This window comes from Nelumbo nucifera, chromosome 5, assembly GCF_055504915.1.
Source record: "Nelumbo nucifera cultivar China Antique chromosome 5, China Antique-T2T, whole genome shotgun sequence".
In the NCBI taxonomy this organism is placed as follows: Eukaryota; Viridiplantae; Streptophyta; class Magnoliopsida; order Proteales; family Nelumbonaceae; genus Nelumbo; species Nelumbo nucifera.
In genome coordinates this window covers 23,124,908-23,149,537 of record NC_142653.1, presented here as the reverse complement: position 1 = coordinate 23,149,537, position 24,630 = coordinate 23,124,908, and the positions used below count along the sequence as shown (strand labels likewise).

Genomic DNA, 24,630 nt, shown 5'->3' with positions numbered 1-24,630 from the left:
TGGAAATCGGCCAAATTTACTTCCTCATGCCACTTTCCCAGTCAAACAAACTTCTCTCTCTCTCCGACCTATGTATTCTTGCCGTCAAGGCCAGCAAGGTTCTCGGTGTTAAACAGAACCCAACCCCCTCGACCTTTTTCCAGCAGTAGAACCGCCGTCAGATTAGCGCCCGGAGCCCGGGGTGCCGGGTGGGTGTAAGACTCCGACAGGCACTGGCCTCGACATCGCCGGATTGGGTTTCCAGCTGGGGAGTGCTAATTGAGGAATCGGGTATTGATAAAAAATAGAAGAAGAAGCTTTATTTGAAGGGGAGAGGGAGGACCCACTAATTTCTTGTTTTTCTTTTTCTTTTTTTCTTATTCTTGTCATTCAATAGACATATAAAGTCCATGACTCCATCTTCCAAAGCATAAATGTGTGCAGGCTTTCTGATGGAGTTGCTGAAACTTTTTTTGGCCCTTTTCCTTCTTGTAAGTTGTAAGCCGAGATGATGAAACTTAATTTCAAAATGTTTTAATTAGCTGTTGTTTATTCCAGCTACAAGTCTACAGCGAAACCAAATGAGTCAACAAAATTACTAGATCGCTCTTTCCCATTACCGGGGTTCATACTAGAGCTCAGTTGGAAAGCCAAGAAGCCAGAAGCCTTTTTGGTTTGGATTGAGTTGACCTACAAATCACTCATCAAGTTGAGTAACGTTTTCGATAACTTTCCATTTATTTATTTATTTTCAAAGGAACCGTATCTCGATGATTATCAACTTGATAGCAACGACCTTTACGAAAAATATATGCTTTGATTCCTTTGCAAGAAAGCCTCTCAAAAAATGCCCTCTACGTAATAGCTAAACCCAGTAGGAAACATTGATAGGTTCAGTTTGGAAAGAGTGCAAATATAAATATATACAGTACAATTATATGTAAAATATATAAAATATATGCTTTTTTACTTTACGTATTTGTATTTATATTTTTCTAAATTTAACTTTATACAGATCAGTTTGCAAAGAGCATAAATATAAATATGTACAGTATTTGTATTTCTACTCCTTATTCACCTTCCTAAACCTTTCAACCCGTATCCTCCCCAAAACCCTTAGTGGGTTGGATTTTGAGAATCTAAACCTTATTCGTATATGAAAATGCAAAACCCTCTCCAACCCTACCCTCCCCACATTCAAGGGTAGGGCAGGTTGGATTTAGAACCCATATCTAATTTTCTATTATTTCTTGTCATATACAACATGGTTTTCAAAATCAGACCTGATCAGACGGTCAAATCAGAAAAACCGGGAACCAGTCACCTGATCGGTTCTGCTTTTTTCCCAAAACCGCTTTTTTCCCCTAAATCTTTGATTTTGATCAGCAAACTACTGAACCAGTCAGTTAACTATTCGAACAGTTTTGACCGTTTTTCAATTTTTTAATTTTTTAATTTTTTTGTCAAAATGGGCCAACCATTCGGGTCGAACGGTCAGAACATTTGAACCGGTAACCAGACCCTTGACCGGTTCGGTCACCAGTTCAGTTTTAAAAACCATGATATACAAACAATAAATAAGTAAAATAATAGAAATAAACAACAAAATTTCCAATTATTTGATTAAGATATATAAAAAACACATGAACTATCAAATTATATTTTACATAAAATTGAGAATATTATTAAATTCAATAATTGGTACATAAAATTTATATGCTTTCTAATAATATACAGGTCGGAGAAAATTGAGTTTAGCCTAATACCATACCCATACGGGTTATAAAATCCTAAAACCCATTTCCACCCCAAAACCCGTTCTTCAAACGAAAAAAACCGCCCCATCAGGTACGGTAGGGGCATGTACCAATGGGATTGGATAAAAATTGTCATCCCTAACTCCAAAGGATTTCAGTTAACTTCCTTAATTGTAGCTAGGCATATATACATATAATGCTCACAACAACGCAAACTGCAAATATTAATAATCACCATTATTATAGGTTGTGTTTGGTAGTATTGCAGTTTCTACTTGAAACGTTTTACATTGAGGAATATAAAATGACATATAATTGTTGTTTTAAGGCTGTTTATAATTGAAATAGGCATTATCATAAAAATACAACAATACCAAACACAAATATAATTAATCATCTCCATCTTTTGCCCCATAAAGAGGGAAGTGTTGAAACTTGAAACCGGTGTTATTTGAGAATTTTTCCTTCTTATATATTAGATGAGTTTCCCTCTTGAAGATGAAGCATCAGTGTCCCCACCTAGAGATGATCCTGAGTAGGCTTGTAATTCCGTAGGATTCGGATTTATTCCAAATTGTTTTAACGTTATCTTTATTTAAAGTTGGGTAAGATGCTGAAGCCTCCCCTGAAGTTTCTATTTGTTGCTGAAACCTTTCTTGAAGTTGGTAATTGCAAATTTAGGGGTGTCAATTGGACTGGATTTGGTCCAATTCAATCCAGTCCAATGTGAGTCCATTACAAATGGACTAGGTCCAATCCAATCCAATGAATATATTGAACCATTTTGGACTAGTCGAATCCAATGTGGACTGTCCAATCTGTTCAAATTTGTTTTAGTTTGGATTTATTTTAACCCAAACCTGATCTATTGACACTTATATTATCAATGAACCAAATATTGGCTCAATCCAACCCAATCCAATATAAATTAATTATGGAGGGACCTAGTCTAATCCAATCCAATAAATACTTTGAACCTTTAAGTTTGCAGTGGTCCGATTCAATGTCTTGTTGGTCTGTCCAATCCATCCAAATTGATTTTGGTTTGGACGGAGTCCAATCCAAAACCAATCCATTCACACCCATAATTGCAATCACCTCCCCTAGACTTTTTGATACAGTTGCAAATAGACCCACTCTATTAAAATCATCTAACAAGAGCTATGGAAATGTCCAAAATACCCATAAAATTAGCTATTGATTCTGGTTTCTATGAAAAAATGGTTTAAAGTTGTACTTGTATCTTTGAGTGATTGATATGAAGGGAAAATTTGCAAAATAAATCAATTTCATAAAAGAGATTGAAAGGGTTTGAGGTAGTGATTCATAAGAAAAATTTTGGAAAATGAGCATTTTTATCAAAAGTAACTTCATGAGTATTTTGAACATTTTATGCCTCTTTTCAGAATATTTTATTAGAGGGGGTCTAATAGCAACTATATTAAAAAATTATGAAAGCTGATTTGCAATTACCAAACTTCAAGGGAGGTTTCAACATTAACCAGAAACTTCGAGGGAGGTTTCAGCAATTTACCCCTATAAAGCACATACTTGCCGATGCATACATATATGCGTAAATGTGTTCTTACACCAGTTAAATTGTAGAAAAATTAAAAATTTAAATAAAATTAACGACTTTAACGTGTACACATAGAATGCATTTATATAAATATAAAATATCACTTTTTTAAAAAATAAAATAAAATCTTCATATGGTGTTGAACTTTTGGACTCATTGGCATCCCTAATCACAATTCACAATTCATGACTCGCAGAGTGGCAGGCAGGCCAATCTTACACGTTACCGAAATCTGGAGTTGGGATCTCCTCCCAACGAAGAAAAGTAGAAAACTGCCTCAATTGACTGCCAATATGATCTACCCAATTGGGATCCATCAGATGTGCGTGAATAGATCATGTTGGAACACTTTTTCGAAAATCAGATTCAGTCCTTACACCATCCTCACAATAATCATAACCATGTGTGTTAAATAGTTTCGTATATATTTATTTTTTGACTCCGGATCATTTGTCCATCGAGAACTCTGCCCACATCTATTCATAATACACTTTTTCATGAATTGGGAACATCTTCCCCTGCATAATATCATGTAGGTGGATGAGATATTCTTCATATGGGACTGCGATATTATGTGAATAGACGTGGGCAGAATTTGTGGGCAGGAGATTTGGATTTTTATTTTTTTCATTTATGGAGAAATGTTCTCAATGCAGGGCCACAAGTGTTTGATGAGGACAAATCTTTTGAGTATGATCTAATGAATTTGCTTTTTTTTAATGTAAAGGATACTTAGACATGAAAAAAAATATGATATCTGAAAAACTTTTGACCAATCAACTGGAATTATAAATGTGATAGCCAATTAGATGTTATTTATCAAAATTCATGAATAGATTTTAATTGATCAAAATTCTTCCCATACCATATCTTTTCCGCATCATAGATTTTTCATAATCACTTGATGTGATCACATCTTAATTTTCATAAATGATACACAAGGTGATGTGTGCTTTTAGGTATTAGCCGTTTAGGTTAGACCACTGATTCTTCTATGTTTCGTTATGGGTCCCCACTTCAAAATACAGCGGCGTGTCCTCTTTATCAAAACAGGGAGTATGTCCAAATTACCAACCTTCAACAATTTCGCCAATCCCTTTTTCATATATAACTTCTCAACATCCATATCCGTTTAATTCAAGAGAAGATTCCACTGACATCGTTGGACTTGACTTCACTTTATTGAAGACACTTGAGAGATTCAAGAGCTCGTTTTAAAATTGGGGATTCAACCAACCCAGACCCTTCCTTAATCTTTTTCTATGCTTTTTTTCCAGCCCTTCCTAAATAAAGCAATCAACCCCGATCATTATGTACACACACATATATCAGAGCAACACTGTTAATCTGATCGTTGTGGCTGAATGATCAACAAATCATCTTTCGGGGGATAAATTGGTTTGGGGCCCATAAGGCCATAAAGGCTTTTCACCCCGTTCCTCTCATTTTTTGAACCAAAGATCCTTGCACTTGGTCAGATCAAACCTCTTTTATTAAAATATTGATACAGTCTTGTCTTGCGTCCAACAGTACTCATAGTAAACACCCACCATTAGAATCCACTATCCATCCATGCATCGTCTCAATGCCGGCCGGACAGTAGAATGAACCGAAGAAAGAACAAAACAACATGAAGAAAAGAAGAGAGATTCTAATTACCATGATACAAACTATTACCAAAGACAGTACAAGTAATTCACAATAGAAAGAATCTGAAATATTTATTGCTACTTCAGTCTTTCTAAGATTATTTATGAATTTGACGGAAGCGATATCACGTTCATGTTTAAGACTATTTAAGAATCCCCAGAGGAGGGCTTCATTTCTTTCTGTATGGCCTCTACCAACTTATCATAAGCTTCTCCCCATGCGTTCTTCATCTCCGGCGACCACATCTCTGGAACTGCATCTTTTATTGTTTCCAACAGCGCGAACTTCACCACCTACAGAACCATCATCTACAGGTCTGGTTAATTTGTGTGTGATGAAATGCCAAGACCTCTGGCTGAGGAGCGTGAGATCAGCAGCGATTGATTAGGGAAGAATGCAAATGGGGTTTCGAAATCTTACATCGAAATGTTCAGGGACGACACCATATTTGAAGTGAACAGCACCCAGCTCCTTCAGACTTGAATCTTTCACTGTAACCTTGCCGGCCTTCCGGAGTTGCACCGCCGACTCACAAGTCTAACAAACACAAGGGAGAACACGATCAGAAGAAAATTTTGTCTTGGATTATTTGTGAAGAGTGAAGACCAAACTTGATTCATTAGACTTGGGATCCACTTATTGTCAGGCCTACGTTTTCAGCCCATCATCCTAGCAGTTAACATAATAGGGCCCATTGGGCCTTTATTCATACGAACCCATTGCCTCTCCAATTTTAATCTTTTATCTATGGCTATTGGCTATCGGATTGGCTCTTATGTGTAAGAATAAAGGATTGTAATGAACAACGAGCTTATGCAGCTCTTGGAAGTTGGAATATTCCCCCTACAGACATGGCGGGACCCAGGATGAATAGCATTCCACGTCACACCTGTCCTAAAAGGGCAAGAGATTGTAAATCTGCGCCCTACAACGTCCCACAGTACATTCCCGCCGTGTATATGAAACATCTCCGATGATAATACCAGAACCGATGATATCATCATCGGGACATGTTCCCTATGCACGGCGGGGATGTGCAGTGGGGCGCAACTCCTGTATCTTAGCTACAGGCTAAGAGGCCGGGGACAAAGAATTCACATTTGTGCCTCACTGAGTGAGGGCGCCCCACAGCACATCCCGTCCGTGAATTGGGAACATCTTCCAGATGCAAGTACGGGAGATGTTCCTACTGCACGGTTGCGATGTATTGTGGGGAACTGACCGAAGCTGAAATTGACGGAGTGAGGTGACCCGCCACGTTGCCATTCCTACCGACTCAACTCAACTCTCCAACCAAGAACCATTACCACAAGCCAAAACCATAAAGGCAAAAAAGAAAAAAATAGAAGGGGCAAAAGAAGGAAACAGACCATGACGAACACGGTCTTGGCGTGTGGTTTGAGCTTTTGATTCTGTTCGAGGGAAACATCGGAGCCTCTCAAGAATGAAAACAGCTTCTGTGCCGACGGTGCGATCTCGAAGACCCTGCAACAGTCCAATATATCTGTAATTTCTCTCTCTCTTTCTCTCTTTGAATTACTTATTTTCTACTTTCTATAGATAGATATAGATAGATGCAGATATACCTTAAGAAGAATTTCATACCCAACTCTCCGGCATCCTTTTTCATTGCATTCCATGACTTCACTACAAGAGCTTCTTGCTCTTCAGTGAAAGCTTTTACACTCAACATCCTACTTCTCTCCACACCTTGACCCACCATACAATTCAAATTGTTATCAACATAAGTTTCCATTTTGATTTAGATCGATTGTTTCTTTAACAAAATCCAAACGATGCATCAACTAATTAATGCACATAGGATAGCAGACAGAGAGAGAGAGAATATACTGTTTATTATTAGACTGGTAGTGGTAGAAACGAGGGCGTTCCTCGATCCATCCCTCTTGGCCCACGAAAGCTCTTGGGAATGGCGTGACCTGGATCTCGAAACCTGTCCTTGCAGGGCGCAAATTGTCGATAGTTCCGCTGCAACATCGCATGTACGGGTTCCTGCGATCAGATTAAAGTAGTTCATTAACCGAAGAAGGTGAAGGATGGAGAAGCAGAGGAGGGGATAGATTGCCAGAGACAGAGATATACATACTCACCTCTAGAGAGGAGAAGTGTAGCTTTTGAAGCAAGGATGTTGCTCAGCAGATGCATTTCTCTTCTTTGGTGTTTATCTTCAGGTCAGGTCTGGTGTAAAATACAGGGAGGTGCTTGGAATGAAAGGAGTAGGCATTAGATATTTTTATGTAGGGAAAGAAAAGGAACGTGCGCCGGTGCGCGAGTGGAGACTGGAGACTGGACAGAGAGAGCTACAACCTTTCGGGAAAGCGAAGGGTGGGTTTGGATTTGTTTATTGATTTCCGAATCCTCATCAATCGCAATACGGTTTAATCAATTATGGAGAAACCAGGGGCTGTCTGATGAGAATGGTTTTACTTACAGACTACAGAGAGAGTCTTGGACTCTTATCACGTGTAATGAAGCACGTATGAAAAGCGAGGCTTGATTGATTACTATTGGACGACGGAGATGGAGTGGAGGCATCATATGATATGATGGAACAATTTTGGGTTCAGATGCATCATGCATTTACTCCTCTAAATTCTAAATCCTAGTCTAACGAAACGTTCATGAACCGGTTGAAGTTGAACGTATCGTCTTCAATCTAGAACTTGGTCAACCGTACCTTACCTGGACTAAAGTTTATTACCTGTACGCGAAGGATTAGGACGTCCCACTTGCCAAATAAGGCATTTCTTATAATTAAAGCTTTTTAAAGACTATATCATCCCGATAATAAGTATGGCAGATGATGAGATATCATCTGGAGATATTCCTAATACAAGGTGGGGCTGTGTTGTGGGTATTGTGGGGTTTAGATGTAAACTCTAGGATGGACTCACATATACCAAAATCGGAGGAATTCACATCTCTGCCGCACAGTATATTCCCGCCAAGTATTGGAAACATCTCCCGATGATAGTATCAGTCCTGGAGATGTTTCTAATACATGACAGGGATGTGATGGGCGTTGTGGGGCAGCTCCTTGTGGGGCGGAGATGTGATCTCAAACCGGAGTGGGGCTTGGATAAACGAGTTGGGATCTCCTTAAAGAAACGTTCCAACACCTCCCATACCACACATCTTAAAATGAACTGGGGCCCATCATGCATGAAATGTGGAGTTGCCGACTTGCCGTATCAGATCATATTGGGGAAGGTGTGAACTGTAGTCTGCCAGAAAAGATTTCTCATTATCTCCCCACAACGCGCCCCATATCACATCCCAACAGTGTATAGAACTCAATACCAGAAAACAGAAAACAATAATAATCCTTAAAGCCTCTAACTGATGGACGGATTGGATCTAGTTTTATGTCATGCCCTACTAGGTCCGCATGCACAAGTGATTAGAGAAGAACACAGTAAACTTCTCCTGATTCATGTATACATGTGTATCAGCCCAACCATGAGAAATCCGTGGGCTTAGCCAGCCTAGCCCAAGGTCTTGATTACTTTGGACGAACACCCACGTTTCTTTGCTAAATACTAATCAACTGTACCTCCGTGTGTCTTTCTGTGTAGCCCATAAAAAATACTGAAGAGCCAGATTTGGAACTTTCACCCATTTGGAAATGTTCCAAATCTAAAAGCTCCACTATTTTGGAGGTTTACAAAGTTCAGTAAACCCAATGTACAACACTTAAAAGCTGGTAAGTTTTCTCAAAATACATTTTAAGATTTTGAAGTGTCAATTGGCTTGGTTCCGTTGATAAAGGTCTCTGGCTGCTGGTTGTAGCGGAGACTTGTCGAATCAGCCTTAACCAGGGTTGAGGAAAAATCCACAAGGTTATACACAGCAAAGGAAAATAATACACGCTATTGCTATTTTGCGAGGAACACAGCAGGCTGCTCAGCTTTCCAAAAGCAATATCTTAATTTATTCGGATTCTTTGAAAGTGATCCAAGCGCTTCAATCGTAAGCTTCTCTTCCTGGATCTTGCCTATGGCTTTTGCTTAAGACCAGGCAACAGCTATTACAGTTCAGTCATGTTTATAGAAAGTTCAATATCCCAGTTCATTTAGTGGCCCAGACAGCAAAGAAATCTCCACAGGACTTATTTTACTTCTTAAATTAACCCAGGGGATACCTGATGTACTAAACTATGTTGATATTTCTATTAGCTAATATAAGTTGCTTTATCTATCAAAAAAAAAACAATCGACGACAAAGTATTCTTTGCTCTTTAAGATGCAATTTCAACCTCAGAACTAACAACCGACACAGACTTTACAAGAAATGATGCATCATACCATTTCAGCCGCAACCATAACTTACATCGGGTGTCTTAACAAAAGTCCCAAATGGAATTTCAACCCTCTCTTTCACAAGGCACCGAGGTTCCCCAGCTTCCATCACCAAGAATTTCCCAGGTGGACACTTAATTGCGGTTCTTTTGTCATTGGAAGGCTTTTGAAGAATGCCAAGCACCTTAAACTGGGCATTCCTCCTGAGCCTTGGCTCAAAACCAGCCAAGTTTAGCACAGATCTCACACCAACGAGGGTAAGGGCCATTTTGGATGCCACGTTTAGGACAAGTCTCATCCTCTTCGGAGGGTCATTAGTAGGTCCTTGGTTATGATTTTTATCCAACTCACTCGTACTCTTTTTTGCCTCAGGGATTGGATCACCGCTCCGATAAAACTTACGAGCAAAAGAGAAGTGAGAGGAATAGCTATTGTCCAAAACTAAAGAATGTGGGGGCCGGCTTGGATATGGCGGAAGGAGGAGATCATCTTTCTGCTCAACCGTCTCGCTAGCAAAGGCAGAAGCCTCATGGATCACTTCCAAGTCCTCCCCTTTGTACTCCTCAAGTTTCTTGAGTAGTATCTTGCGGCTGTTGTCAATTTCAGCTAATGTTACTTCCCTTTCATACCGCTGCTGTTGTTGCAGAACCTAATCAAACAAGAAAGAATCATGATGAACCCTGAAGGGATAATTGAGAATAGTATATTTCTGTAGTCCAGTTTTGTGCTTCAAAGAAGTGAAGAAAATGAGGACCTTGACAACACATGATACTCAAAACAAGGTGTCAAGGACAAAGCAAATTGTCCATATCTTTGCAATCAGTTCAAGTGTAATACAAGAAAATTATGTTAATAGACCTAAAAGACCGTATCATGAACAGTACAAGGAAAAGTTCAACTAGAAATGAGTAATGCCAAAGAATATCATAAATTTGATAAATTAGGCATAGCAAGAAACAGAGACAAATTTGTGAGGGAAAAATCAAGACTATCCAATCATAATTCATCTCCGATAAAAAACCACTTCATTTCAATTAATTTAATTTTGATGTTTTTAGTCCATCAATTTCAATTCAATAAGCCAATCAGGCACATGCAAGCAATGAGGTGGTTGAGACTCCTAAATTGATAAATGCCCTTATCAACCATACTATATTCTTAGATGCCATCGATTCTTGACAGTAAATTCTGTATTGCATATTCCATTTTGTCCTTACTATGGGCCTTAAGGCATGAATCACCATATAACAGAGGACTTTTATGTGCATGGTAGTCTGTATCTAAATGGAGTCCGGATCTGCTCCTCACACCGACCTCACAGCATGTTCCAGTCGCACATCAGGAACATCTCCCGTACTTGTATGTTATTATCCATGGGAGATGTTCTCAATTCATCTAAATGGTGAGGTCCAACCTGACTGCAACCATTCGGGATCTGCTGCTCACACTGCTCTGTATAATGGGCTACATAACCAATCCACAAGGGGTGTGGATCCCATGCATACAAAACACTAGTGTGTCCACTTGTGATTGCTTATGCAGCCCATCATAGACAGCTGCGGAAACAGCAGATCCGGGCTCAACTACAACTTTTTTTTTTGACTTTGGGTATTATGGTTTGTTGGTTTTTAGAATGCCCCAAGCTGTTGTGAGAAATTTGGAAAAGATTATGAGAGATGTTTTGCGGGAACCTGGGGAAGGGAAGAAAGATCATTTGGTAAGTTAGGAGAAGGTGACAAAGCTAAAGGAAAAAGGGGGATTGGGAATATTAGAATGAAAATTTTGGCTTTGTTGAGCAAATGGCTATAGACAACCCCGTTAGAAAGTGAAAGGCTTTAACACAAAAGTGGTAGCAAGTATTCATGGGCTGTCAAGTAATGGACGGGATGCTGGTTGTCTTCACAGAGTTAACTACTCCCTGGAAAGCTACCTATGACTATCTTCCTACATTCCTCAGTTGCATCTGGTATGACTTGGCTTCAGGTCAGAATATTAGATTCTGAGAAGACATTTAGATTGGGGAGTCCCCTTTGATGGAGATCTTCCCCTCTCTTTATGCTCTTTCCAATCTCAAGGGTAGACCTATGTCTGAGTTCATTTGCCCCCCCCCTCCTTCTAGTTTAAACTGGAATTTGGGCTTCACTAGGAATCTCAGAGTTTAAAATCCCCTTTGTGTCTGCCTTACTTTCTTTGCTAAATCCTGTGGTCCTTAGGGAAGGGGGTGTGGACCCTCAATTCAGTTGGGTCCTTCACTTGTAAGTCTTTTTTTAACTCCCATATATCTTCCTTACCCTCCCCTATTAAGGAAATTCGGTGCTCTTCCATCCCTCCTAGAGTCGGTGCTTTTTGTTGGGAAGTGTATTATGGCTGCATTAATATTGATAAACTTCAAAGGAAGGGACCAAGCTTGTGTTCGACTCCCAACTGGTGCTGCTTATGCAAGCTTAACAATGAGACTGCAGTTCATCTCCTGTTGGTTTTATCTGGGACTGGTTCGCTTCGCTATTTGGTTGCAGTTGGCTTCCTCCCGTTAACTTGGGAGAGTTGTTTAGTGGCACTGGATCATGATTCATGACCTCATTGCACATGGCCGGGGCTCTCTGCTGGCTCTTGCCGGTCCATGGGAGGCGCCTCTTACGTGCCAAAGGGGGACAGCCATGATGTGGGGCGACTTGGCGCCAATGAGAAGGGACACCTGTATGCCAACAATGATAGGCACATTTGTGCCGATGATGATAGGCAACCGCTGGGCCGGAACACTCCCGTGTGCTATGGGCAACGGGGTAGCTCATTCAGCTTGGACATGGGGCTGGCATAGTGAAGGGACATGCTTAGGCCAGGCCCACATGCCAAGCCTCCCTTCAATGTCGGTGGCACAGTGCCAGTCCATGCACTATCCCCATGAGCATGTGTGCACCCATGAGGAACCCTGGTAGCCGTGCTAGCCATTAACCAAGGCCACCCCGCAAGGGAAGTTGGTCTAGGAGTGCCAAGGTCAGGCACCCAAGGAGGTCGACCACCCCTCCTCAAAAAGTACGTTAAGCTTTTGGTGGTCTACCAATAGGAAACATGACTTCTCCCAAATACTAGCAAAATTTACGATAGTGCCACTCAAGTAAGCTCGCCAAGCGTAGGCAAGGCTAAGCCTGTATCAGACCATGACACAAGGGCAGCAGTGGTTTGGACAGTTCGGGAGGAAAGAAACTCTAGAATTTTTGGAGAAAAGGAAAGAACCAAGGAGGCATTGATTGAGGTCACAACCCTAAGAGTTGCACAATGGGCCAGTACCTCAGTTCTTTTCTCAGATTTTAAAGTTGATGATTTCTTCAGATCTTGGGGGGCTATAGCTAACTCTTCTAGAAGACAGATTGCAGCAGTGGATTGGTCACCTCCGCCTTGTGGCTGGTTGAAACTAAATTTTGATTGGAGTTGTGTGGGCAATCCAAGCCCCTCTGGAATTGGAGGGGTGATCAGGAATGAGGAAGGTAATATTTGTGCCTTATTTTCAGGTCCAGTTGAACAAAATGACATGGCTACAGCATAATTTTTAGCAGCTGTCTTTGGTCTTGAGAAAGCCAAGGAGTTGGGTTCTGAAAGGCATCATTGAAGGAGATTCCAAAGTAGTGGTGGACTGGTTAAAGAAAGGTGAAGGAAATCTCTTGGCATCTAAGGAACAACCTAGGAGGTACAAATGGCTTTCTAGGGACATGTCTATTCAAGTCCAATGGGTCAGAGGATCTGCCAACTGTTTGGCGGGTGGTCTTTCTAAGCAAGGAGTACAAAGACAGTCTATGTTTTGGGCATAGTTGTAATGCTCGGAGTTTAGACACAGGGTGTCTACTTGTATCCTTCACAACTTCTTGTTGTACTTCATTATTTTTTCTTAATGAATTCATTTTCTGAGTTGCTGATATACAAGATTGAAGAATGTCGGTGTGGCTTTTCTTGTCAGGAGGCTGATGCGAACTGGGGTGTGGTCAGACAGGGTACACCCCTGGTCTCTGAGGGTTGTATCATTGGGCCCAGAAGGCAAGAACCATGGTCATCAGGGTGAGAGGGGCAATTTAGCCAGGCCAACTTCTCCTTCTTACATTCTTCACCCTTGCTATTTTCTCCCTATCTTTCTCTTTATCCCTTCTCCCTCCATCATCCCCGTCTTTGATCACATGACTTAAATAAATACCCCGGTTACTTGTTCCATATCTTTACTCAGATTCAAGACCTATTTCTCTCAGCCTGGCTTTCTTTCTTCTTGTCAGAAGATCGCATGTAAGATCCACCATCATGTTGCCCCCCAATATAATTACTGAATGCTCTATCATACCTTGTCAGGATGCTCTAAGTCTGACAAACCTGCTGTCAATTGTTCTCTACTACAGAAGCTTTGCTGACAGGTATGACAAATTCAATGTCAGGATGCTGATGCTCTAAGGCTGACACACCTCCTGCCAATTGTTCTCTACTACAGAAGCTTCGCTGACAGGTATGACAAATTCGATGTCAGGATGCTCTAAAAGATGAAGTTCCCTCAACCTTTGATAAAATTATGCAGACTCCAAGAACTATCAGAACAAATTATCCACCAAACAACAACCTAATAGTCACCTTCCTCTAACACCCATGCCCCAAAGAATACAACAGCCAGCTAATGTAATAGTATAACAACCAACATCAATTCCAAGCCCTCTGTCCTCCATCTAACCCAGAAACCCTCCGTCTCCAAATTGGAATCCAAAAGGTTCCAGTTTTCATGGTCATAACCCTTTCCAAATTGGAATCCAAAGGTTGAGAGATTTCATCAACACTCCCCTAGTGACCAATGATTTATAATCTGTAACAGTGGCTAAACCAGCCAATTTATTCATGTGGATCAATCCTATAAGTCAATGATCTAATTCCATCAGTTTCATTAATAAAAACAAAAGTTTTATAATTCGCTCTTTACAAGTCCAAAATGATCATGAATTAGGATTGTGAATTTATAGGATTCACAAGTTAACCATTAATCAATGATAAGTAGCAAGAAGAAGATGTTATTGATCAAAAAAAAAAAAAGTAGCAAGAAGACCAGTTTAATGAATTGCACAAGTGGTCATTAAAGATCTAACAACTGTAATATTTTCAAAATAATAAAAGGATAAAAAGAAAAAGAACAAAATTGAAGAGATCAAGAAGATCATTTCAGGATTTCAAAATGAACTAAACAGAAACACTTTTAATTGAGAAGTGTACAATCCTTACCACTGGTGAAAGATCTAACTAGGGTGGTACCAAGGCAAAGTAGTTGAAAATTTCATCATCTACAACCAAATCTTTGAATCGACAATAAAATAGTACAAAGGAAAAAAATGTTCCTGTTTAATTGATTTCAAAATCCTGAAATGGTCTACAATCCAGTGAATCATGATTCTGGATGAAGGCAATAGATATCCTATTCTCTGAACAACTTTGGAAAAGACAAGTTTTAAGACTACAAAAGTCCCCAATGTACAAGTAGTCCCCATGTATTTTACCACCAATATGCTAAAAGCCCTAGGACTGTTGAAGTTTTCCAAGCCAAGCCATTTAATCTTTAGGGCCATAATATATCAGATATCACCATGTTCCACAGCCAAACATCTCAATGGCTCTTACATGGTGACAAATAGCCCTTTCTCAGTGGCTCTTACTCTTTTACCGAAAAAAAGGAAAAAGAAAGTTGCTCTTACTCCAGTGGTAGTTAACCCTTTCCTTTGGCAGCTTTACTCTGCTACAGGTAGTTGTTTCTGTGGTTGAAACCCAAGATGTGTTACACACACAACCAATACACAAAAAACCTACAGATTGTTGGAATGTGTCAAGCAAGCTGTTTAATTTTTAATACCATAACAGAATTTTTTTGGCAATTCATTTGCTCCTTGTAGAATATGGCTTAGCTGAGAGGCACGCAAGGGATGAAGGGAAAGGTGGGAACTGGAAAGGTCACCTTTAGAATGGAGTCTCCATTCCAAGGGATTCTTACTTAAACTCTGTTCTACTATTGACATGCCACTTGTATGTTTGCACTATTTCCCTACACTCCAATTAGAGGTGTAAAGTGGGTCGTGCCAGGCTGGCATGGCACGGCCCGCGGGCGGCCCGCGCAAAGTGTGGGCCATGACATGCTGGCCCACGGGCCATGCCGCCCTCCCTAGTGAAAAATTTGGGGGTCATCCCGGCACGGCCCACGGCCCTGTGTCGTGCCGCGTGCCAGGCTGGCCCATGGGCCGAGCCTTGGGCCAAGTCAAGCAGTGCATCAGGCCAAAGCTATTTATTTAAATGACAAAAAACTTAAAATTTTAATTTTATAAGAATTTTGTGTATACAATTGCTTATATATACAATAATTAAATAAATTAGTATAATAAAATTAAAAAAGTATTTATTTTATTAATATATTATATACTATATATTATTATATAATTATACTTTATATAGTATTATATAAATATATATAAAATATATATAATATATAAATAATATATGGACCATGCCGGCCGGCATGGTCGTGCTGGACCTGGCACGACCCGTGGACCGTCGTGCCAGGCCGGTCCAAGTTCGTGCCGATTTACACCTCTAACTCCAATCTTCTTGGATGTAGGAGCCCATATTTCTCATGATTATCAATACAAACCTTTTTGATCATTGTTCATAGTTTTCAAGGCGCCAAGGCGAGGCTAGGCGAAGGGGGGCGCCTTGCCGCCTAGTCACCTAGGCAATGGATTTTTTTAAGTAAATAAGAAAGGAAAGAAAATTTAAAAAATATAGGGGCTGAACCCTTATTTCTGTTATAGGAAAGGAAGAAAAGAAGAAGTGGAAGAAGGAAATATGTTGATTAGACAACACTTTAAGTTCTTCCTTACTTATTGGTTCAGGTTTTGAAGTCTTTGATGGTTCAATACAGCATTTAGCAATGTTTGTGTTGATTAAACCCTAACAAACAAGAAAATAATAAAAAGAAATTAGTATATAAACACACAAAATGATTATTTTAGTTTAATAATGTCTATTTTATAATTATAACCTCAAAAAATTAAGAATATAAAAGTTTTTTTATAAAACACTGTAGAAAACTGCTTGGCAATTAGGTGAGGTAAGCCCCCAAGGGCGCCTTGTCGCCTAGGCATCACCTTGACATCTATGTCATTGTTAGAGATAAAAAATGAAAAAAGAAATAATATCGATACCAAGAGGTAGCACTGAGAATTTCAAATTTTCAAAAGGTGGATTTTTCATCCCAATAGACTCAACCACAACTCGGACAGAATTTCAAAAGGCAGGCTGCACTGAGAATTCTAAGCTGGAATTGCATGTAGAGTAAACATCAGCACATTACATGTCTACCAATTGTGCAATCCTAATTTATCACTCAAATTATAAACCATCATAGATGTCAATAAATACCTTTGGCTACCTACTGTAGTACCAATGGAACCGGGTGAAAGAAACCAACCCTTGGAAAGGTATAACCTCCATTTATAATAGCTTTATTCTTTTATTAGGTATAAAGTGGGAAATGGAAATAGGATAAAATTTTGGACTGACATTTGGTAGGGTCATTCTACTTTGGCTGCCTGTTTCCTTCAGTTATTTGGCCTCTCCCTGAACCAAAATTCCAACATCTCCTCCTTGCCTCCTTCCCTCCCCCTCTGAAATCAACTGGAACCTGAACCTTATAAGATCCCTAAGGGATGTAGAAGTCAGGTTGCTGACTTCTTCATACCTTTAGGGAGGTTTACATTTCCCCTAACCTTACTGATAGCCGCATTTGGAAACTTCACCCTGCCGGAAAGTTCTCAACCAAGTCTTTTTTTGAGGTTCTGATAGCAGAAGAGCATAGCACCCCTTTCCCTTCTAAGAAGATTTGTTGCCCCCACATTCCTTCTAGGATTTGTTTCTTTGTTCCAGAAGCTTATTTGAAGACTCCCCCCATGGCATTTTATGCCTCAGTGTTATCTGTTGATCACTACCTCTCCATTGTCAAGAAACGAGGAAAAATTGGCAACATTTTCTTAACCTTATAGATGACCGCTGGATTACTCCTGTCCTGAATACATTAAGGATTTCCTGTGGCAATGGCACAATGGCAAGGCAGAGGTCTTAGCAGGTGAGGTAAGATCTTACTGCAAATTATTGTTCATGCAGTGATGTGGGATGTTTGGGAAGAAAGAAACAACCGCATTTTTGAGAATAAGGCTAGATCTTGGGAAGAATTGATCTCCCCATACCTTGGTTCCTTTCTGTGGGTCACTAACTCAGAGCTCTTCAAAGGTATATCCATAAGTGACCTTCACAAGAATGTGGTCAATTTCCATTCTCCTACCCAAGGCCTTGGGCCACCTCCTGAGGCACAGTCTCTACAAAGGAAGGAGTGAAGACTCTAAACTTCGATTAGTATCATAGGGAACCTGGATGAAACTCTACCAAGGCAGAGGTTATGGATGTTTTAACTGATATCCACATAGCTAGAGATCTTAGCATCTTGAATTTTACCATCAAATGAGACTCTGCAAATACCATCAAGTGGCTAAGAGAGGAGGGGCCAAGTGAGTCCTCGGAGACTAGCTCACTACCTGACTGAAGCAAGAGACATTCTGAACTCGATGGATGTAAACTTATGCTGGATTCCTAGGGAACTAAGTCTGGTGCACACTTGGATTATCTGTATAGTGACAGATCTCTGCTTATGTAGGCATGTATGGCCTTCTTGCTTTTTGCTTTGTTGATGCACATCTTCTCATGTACTTCCCCTTTTTATTGAATGAAAGCTACCTTTTCTCGGGAAAAAAGGCCTTAACCTACAATAATACTGTTACATGCCTGAAAAAGAGAATTAGTAATAGGTCATTGGAACAGCGATTTTGGGCAACTGGTGTGAGAGGGAAGTCAGATGAAATCACTTTCTTCTTCCCTTTCACCTATTCTGATGCATAAGAAAGAGAAAATTGAATAGATGGGTTAGCTCAAGGATACCCACTGCCTCCAAACTCTAATAACAGTCCAAATTAGAGAGAAGATCCAAAGTTCTTTTTTTTTTTTAAAGAGAAAAGGTAAAGTATTTCATTAAAAATAAGACTGAAAGAGAACAGCCTTGCCCACTGAGGCACTGAGCAAGACAACCGCTTTGTACATCTCAAAAAAAAAACAAAATATGAACATCATACAAAAAGATTATTATGCTCCAAAAAAGAATTGTAAGGACAATTCTTGAACAGTTTGTGAGTCGCCACCCAGGAAATATAACCTTCCCCAAATAGAGTCTCATATTTCTTTCCGACCAGATTGACCACAACACCACCGCTTGCAACACCTTGCATACAATCTTACCTCTCCTCGACAGACCCCTCAGACCCCAGCACCATAACGGATCCAATACATTCCTTGGGAGGCACGACTGAACTCCAAAACCCTCTAGCATTTTCATCCAAATTACCCAACTGATTCTGCAGTGCAGAAAGAGATTCTCCAACATTTCAGAATTGTTACCACATAGGACTCATCTGCTTGGTTCTACTACCGAACCTCTCATTGACAAATTGTCAACTGTTAACCACCTCCCTAAGGCTGTCACCCATAGACAAAAGGAGAATTTTAAAGGAACCACCGTCCTCCATACCAAGTCTTCAGGGAATTATCTTCCCCCTCCCTGCAAAGGCTGCTGTAAAAAGATTTGACTGAAAACCTACCTGATTTCTTCATTAACTCCAAGGACAGCTTAAGTACATGAGCTAGGATTTACAATGCTCCATTGATAACTAATGGAGAAGTGGGCAAACTGATTTCTTGGATATCTGTATCTGAGGAATTTAAAAGTCTGAATTTGTCTTCTTTTTATTGTTCTGATTTCTGGTGGAAAGTGTAACTGCTGTGGTCTTCAGGCTGCCATTCTGGGTCTGATCCCAGCTTGTTTGTTTTTTAGTAGAATAAAATTACTTTACCTTTTCCATAAAAAAAAGATAACTAATGGAGAAGTTCTCTCCTTATTTTAAGACTCTAACCAACTCTATCTTAACAAAATACCAACATTACTTGACTACTTCAACAACCCTCATCCATGCAGTGTTCTCATATTTCCATGTAATCAACTTAATGCGCCACTCCCTACTCGTAATGTGCCCAACCACTACCGTAAGACTCTCAACCCCTATAACTTGTTCATGTTATGATTCCACATTACAAGGAAACTCCCTAATTATCTTGACTCCATCGACCACTAATGCCCCACTTATTAGGACACATAACATTCCACCCCCCTTAAAATTGGCCTTACCCTAAGGTCAAAACCTCCAAGATCCCAAATGAAAAGGATGATTACAATAAAGGATAAATAAAACCCTAAAAACTGAATTCTATAATAAATAAAGGGTGGAATTTGAATTTGATGTAGAGTTTCTCCTTGATATGAATTTTCTTCCTCTTTTTCATCTTTGGTACCATCCCCACCATATGGTTCTGCATTGACTGTCAATTTGATGCTGTCTCCCGATCTTTCTTCACTGACTTACTTTTCTTTGTCCATGCAGTATGCCTTATTGATCACCGCATTGTTGTCTTCTTTTTCTTGTGGGGCGCTTTGGGATCTAACAAAATCGACTAGATTTCTTTGCAGTTTTTGGATCTGGATACAACCACAATAGTTTACTTAATATTCTTCATAATCTTGGCAAAATCTCGTTGAAGCTTGCACATCATTTCATTGAGATCTCTTCAAAGTTCCTCCATTAGGTGCCTTGGAATTCCCCCTTTCATGGCCCCAGCTGGGGACCTGTGGGTCATGGGCCCACTTAGTTAATCTCCATTAGACCTGCGAGGCAAATAAGACGCCTCACCTATCTCCTGTTCCATCATTTTTTCCTGCCCAACCACAAATGAACCAACTTCACTCTCCAGTTGTACAATGCATCGTTCAAAGCTGGGATCCATCCCTTCTCTAATACCATTTGTTACTTGCCTGAGAGAGAGACCAAGTAACAGGTCATTGGAGCAGCAATGTTTGGGCAACTGATGTGAAAAGGGAAATCAGATAAAATCACTTTATTCTTCCCTTTCACCGATTTTGGCACATAAGAGAAATTTGAACAGTTGGATGAGTTTGAGGAAACCCACCACCCCCAAACTCTGACAAGAGTCCAAATTAGAGAAAAAAACTGAAGTTCTTCATTAACTCTAAGAACATCTTAAATACATGAGATAGGATTTACATCACTCAAATGATAACTAATGGAGAAATTCTCTCCTTGTTTTAAGACTTTAACCAACTCTATCTTACCAAAACACCAACGCTACTTGACCAATTCAACAACCATCAGCCATGCAACATCCTCGTAGTTCCATGTAAACAATTTAATGTATCACTTAACTCATAATGGATCCAATCACTATCGTAAGATTCTCAACCCATATAACATTCATTTTATGATTCTACGTTACAAGGAAGCTCCCTAATTACCCAACCCCATGGACTCACTAATGGCCCACTCATTAGGACACATAACAGTTACTGTGAAGCTGGGCCTCAACCTGGCCTGGCTGGCTACAAGTTGTAGTCAGCCCAATCATGCCAACATAGTGTTGTCGAGTTTGATAATAACATTGGGGATTAGGAAATCTCCCACAGACATTCTTTACTCATTTAATTCAATAAGTGGCACTACTTATCAAAAAATAAATAAATAAGTGGCACTGGGCGGGCAAAACTCCACCACTAGAATGACCAAACATCCTATATAAGGCATCCAAAACAAGAAACCTGAAGTGAACTTTCTAACTGTGCAGCTATGTTATATATATGCAAGTCCCAAATGTGCGAGGTTCATTTTTATAATAAGATAAATAAAAATATTATTAATAAGAAAGGAGTTTATTATTCCGTTTTTATAAGCTATAAGTATATTGTATATTGTATTAAAGGAGGGACAGGTTACCTCAAAAAAGTAATTACAAGGCCAAGAATGCCAATATACAAGGAACGTAGAGCGCTGAACGGCTGAAGTTCTATTGTTCCTATTTTATTTCTAGGACAACTTACTTGGGAGGGACCATCATGATCAGGGTTCAAATCCTCTTACTTGTAGTTTTATAGCTAGCTTAAGGCTTTAAGGCGTATTTAATGACATACTTTAAATTTGAATTTGAATATTAATTAAATATGTTAAATGTAGCATTAAATATAGCATTAAATATAGGAGAGAGGAAGTAATTATTGGAGCTATTAGAGAGAGAGGGAGTAAATATAGGGTTTATAGAGTATAGGAGTTATTAGAGAGAGGAGTGGTATTATATAATATCAAAATCTGAATGTATCAGCCAATACATACATAGTATCAGTCCGTATCAGGCCTGTATTGGCTGATACAGACCCAATACAGGCCCCACCTGTATCAGTCAGATACAGACAAAAAGAATCAAACCTTTGGTTTCATAGTGTTCCAACTTCCACATATCGTACCCCCACCGGAATGGTACATATTGGTGAAAGAGGCTCTATCAAGGCAATGATCATGGCACTATTACAAGGTTCAGGAGTGGACTTCTCCCTGAATCTAGATAGGTTAAAGACAAAAAGAGATTCTAAAATATATGTCATTACATTCCAAACAAAGAGATTTTGCATAGTGCAAATAGCTTACTTGATTTATGATAGGGCTATTTCTTTTTGGTTTTTTAGCCCTTTTGTACATCATCTCATGTACACACTCCCTTTTGGTTTGAATGAAAGTTTCCCCATCTCAGAATAAGAAAGAAAGATGGGCCAGGACATTTTCAGAACTTCAGTAGAGATGCAAAGCCACAAATCATTGACATCTAAAATGAAGCTCATCCAAATTGATTTTGACATCAGCTAATTCCTTAGCTAGGCTATTGGCTAAGGGACTTGGGATGCCATCACTCTTTCAGAAGAATAAATATTTGTATCGTTCTACTGTATTATACAATGTTTATATTAGCTGCACCAGATGTTTTGTGCTAGTCCTTTCCATTTGTATGGAGTGCAGGAGCTGCACTCTTTTATTTCACCATCATCAGTAAATTCCTTTGATTATATTATATTGGATGGAAATGGCTATTAGCATGCACATTGCTATCATAGATTTTGAGAAATGAAGAGTCATATCCCTGTTTCCTCCATACTTGTTTATATCTTGGCATCTTAGTTTGTGGCAACCAAATTACTACAACAGTTTAGTTTATTGAGTCCCATCTCAACTTCAACATGTAATTCTGCATTGTTAAGAAACCAAGACTTTTGCTGCTTTCTTAAGCATTACAAAGTGTTATCAGAATATAGCTAAAGAAAAATACATTTGCCTTTATGGAAGGTTGCCCAAGTCATTTCTAGTGGAAAATTATGTCATCGAATTTGAAGTTGAACTATAAGTTAACAAATTATCTACAATTGTCATTATCAAGATACTTCAAATGGTAATTCTTACCAGACTTTGAGGTTTCATTTAACCTGGCTCTTTTGGGAAAAGAACATTGACAGGACTAGAGCATTCATCAAAAAAACATTGACAGGATTAGAAAAGAATAAAGTAAAACGTGGCAGACTTGCCAAATACGCAAATGAAATACCAAGAATATGTATAAGAAAAGGTATAAATTTCTTTAATTCTATATCTTATCGGAAAAAAGGTGAATATTTCGGGTTGCTCGTCCGCATGCCTTCCACAAGTTATCCGTTTCAGCTACTAAACTCAGCAGACACTTGAATATCACAAATCATGACCAGGTGGGTGGTTTGAGAAAAGGTAAATACTAACAGAAACCCTAACTTAAAGAAACGGAGGTAGAGAAAAGTCTTAACGTTTCACAGAACAACCACGGAAGCCCAAGTATGCAACGAAAGTTCCTCGAATTGTTACCACATCAAAGATAGGAAAATGGAAAAACAGGGAGCAAAATGACGTAGAATGCCAAAAAGGGACTGACCTGCAAGGAAGCGAGCTGCTCCTCGAGCGACTCAAGAGCGTCGCGAATATTCAAAAGACTCTCAGCTTCATCGTCAGCTTGACCGCCGTCGTCGAGAGAACAGAAACCGTTTTCTCCTAGGTAGTCTTTGTTCCGCGTCGTGGCATTGTTGATGCAGTTGTTAATCTTCGAACGAAGCTCAGAAGCTCGAGATAGAACTACGCCAATCTCGTCTCCGTCCATGTTCCTGTCTCCGTTGAGGTTGCCCTTCTGCTTCTACTTCTAAGATTTTAAAATAAATCTTCCATTTTATTTACCTTTATTTCCACTTCTACGGTTGACATTGAACTGGGACCTTACTCACGGAGAGAGAGAGAGAGAGAGTGAACTCAAAACGGCCAATCGACCAAAAACAACTAAAACCGCCAAAACATGCGCTGTGGAGGCCAACCGGGGTGGAGTCCAGAATGTGGGAAGTAGTCGACCCGGTTCGGAATCTTCCTGGGGAAATAAAATAACTAAAAAATAATCAATATTTGTGGATGGAATAATAACTTGGCCACTGTGGGCTTGATTTGTTTTACACCGCTGGTCCCAAGCCCAACGGTAAGGTTGACATTAAAACTTTTCTGTTAAAGATTCGGTGTTCATAGGGGTATTTTAACTCCAAAAAGGCAGCCTTAGTTTAGTTACTTGGAATATATAAGCATTAGAAAGGTTGGCTTGGTTGGTAAGGTCTCCTGGTCATAGAGGAGATTTGGGATCAAATCCCGTGTGCACCTGGGTTGGAGGCCTCCCATTGTGTAGTCCTTAAAAAAATAAAAAATAAAAAAGAATATATAAGCATTAAACTATAGTTTTTTTTAAGGCTAAAAGCATATTTCATTCTTTCAAGAGATTGATACACAGAGATGCCAAAAAGGCCAAATAAAGTTCAGAGACGATTTTTCAAGAACAACAAAATAAAGATATGGATGAAGGAGAATCGAAAGAACACTTCTGCAAACAAAACAAGATAAATTAAATCACCAACAGAAGTGGATAAGTACATCTCCAAATCACCACAACCGGCGAGCATAACTGATATGAGAGGTTTCCAACAAAGATGATAACTAACAATAGAAGTTACAAAGCCAAACAGTCAGAATCAATAACTTCCAACCAATCCATAAAAGACGGCAAGGCTAAGAGTTATAACTGCCATCTAGTACATCGGAGAACTGTCAAGGGGGCAACAACCAATGTTAGAACACTAGTGGGAGAGACTTCAAATTTTAAAATTGCTATGGTTCTTCACCAAGGTTCAACATTTAGCCCTTATCCATTTGCATTGATTATAAATGAATTGACTAAACATATATATTTAGAAGGAATCCCCATGGTGCATGTTGTTTGCTGATGACATTGTTTTTATTGA

At 39.5% G+C, this 24,630-nt stretch overlaps 2 protein-coding genes across 3 annotated transcripts; both read right to left on the bottom strand.

Annotated features, from left to right (window-relative positions):
• Positions 1-4,946: 4,946 nt before the first annotated feature.
• Positions 4,947-7,330, bottom strand: HB1 (hemoglobin 1). Of its 2 annotated transcripts, none has more exons than XM_010256701.3 (6): positions 7,077-7,324; positions 6,817-6,978; positions 6,552-6,675; positions 6,336-6,450; positions 5,386-5,502; positions 4,947-5,258 (listed from the first exon to the last, which is right to left on the bottom strand). In XM_010256701.3, the coding sequence occupies exons 1-6, from the start codon at positions 7,129-7,131 to the stop codon at positions 5,112-5,114; spliced, it is 720 nt and encodes a 239-aa protein (XP_010255003.1). In that variant the 5' UTR covers positions 7,132-7,324; the 3' UTR covers positions 4,947-5,111. The 2 variants fall into 2 exon arrangements, with proteins under 2 accessions (XP_010255003.1, XP_010255004.1); XM_010256702.3 differs by having other exon boundaries at positions 5,133-5,273; positions 7,077-7,330.
• A 1,798-nt stretch (positions 7,331-9,128) lies between these two features.
• Positions 9,129-23,613, bottom strand: LOC104595800 (plastid division protein PDV2-like). The gene is made up of 2 exons (XM_010256703.3): positions 23,235-23,613; positions 9,129-9,933 (listed from the first exon to the last, which is right to left on the bottom strand). The coding sequence occupies exons 1-2, from the start codon at positions 23,454-23,456 to the stop codon at positions 9,295-9,297; spliced, it is 861 nt and encodes a 286-aa protein (XP_010255005.1). The 5' UTR covers positions 23,457-23,613; the 3' UTR covers positions 9,129-9,294.
• Between the last annotated feature and the right edge of the window lie 1,017 nt (positions 23,614-24,630).

Coding starts and splice junctions, on each gene's coding strand:
- HB1 (XM_010256701.3), bottom strand. CDS start 7,131: ATGCATCTGCTGAGCAACATCCTTGCTTCAAAAGCTACACTTCTCCTC. Junction 6,979..7,076: donor TACACTTCTCCTCTCTAGAG/GTGAGTATGTAT, acceptor ATCTGATCGCAG/GAACCCGTACATGCGATGTT. Junction 5,503..6,335: donor CCAAGACCGTGTTCGTCATG/GTCTGTTTCCTT, acceptor TGTGTTTGTTAG/ACTTGTGAGTCGGCGGTGCA.
- LOC104595800 (XM_010256703.3), bottom strand. CDS start 23,456: ATGGACGGAGACGAGATTGGCGTAGTTCTATCTCGAGCTTCTGAGCTT. Junction 9,934..23,234: donor AGCAGCTCGCTTCCTTGCAG/GTCAGTCCCTTT, acceptor TTGTTTGATTAG/GTTCTGCAACAACAGCAGCG.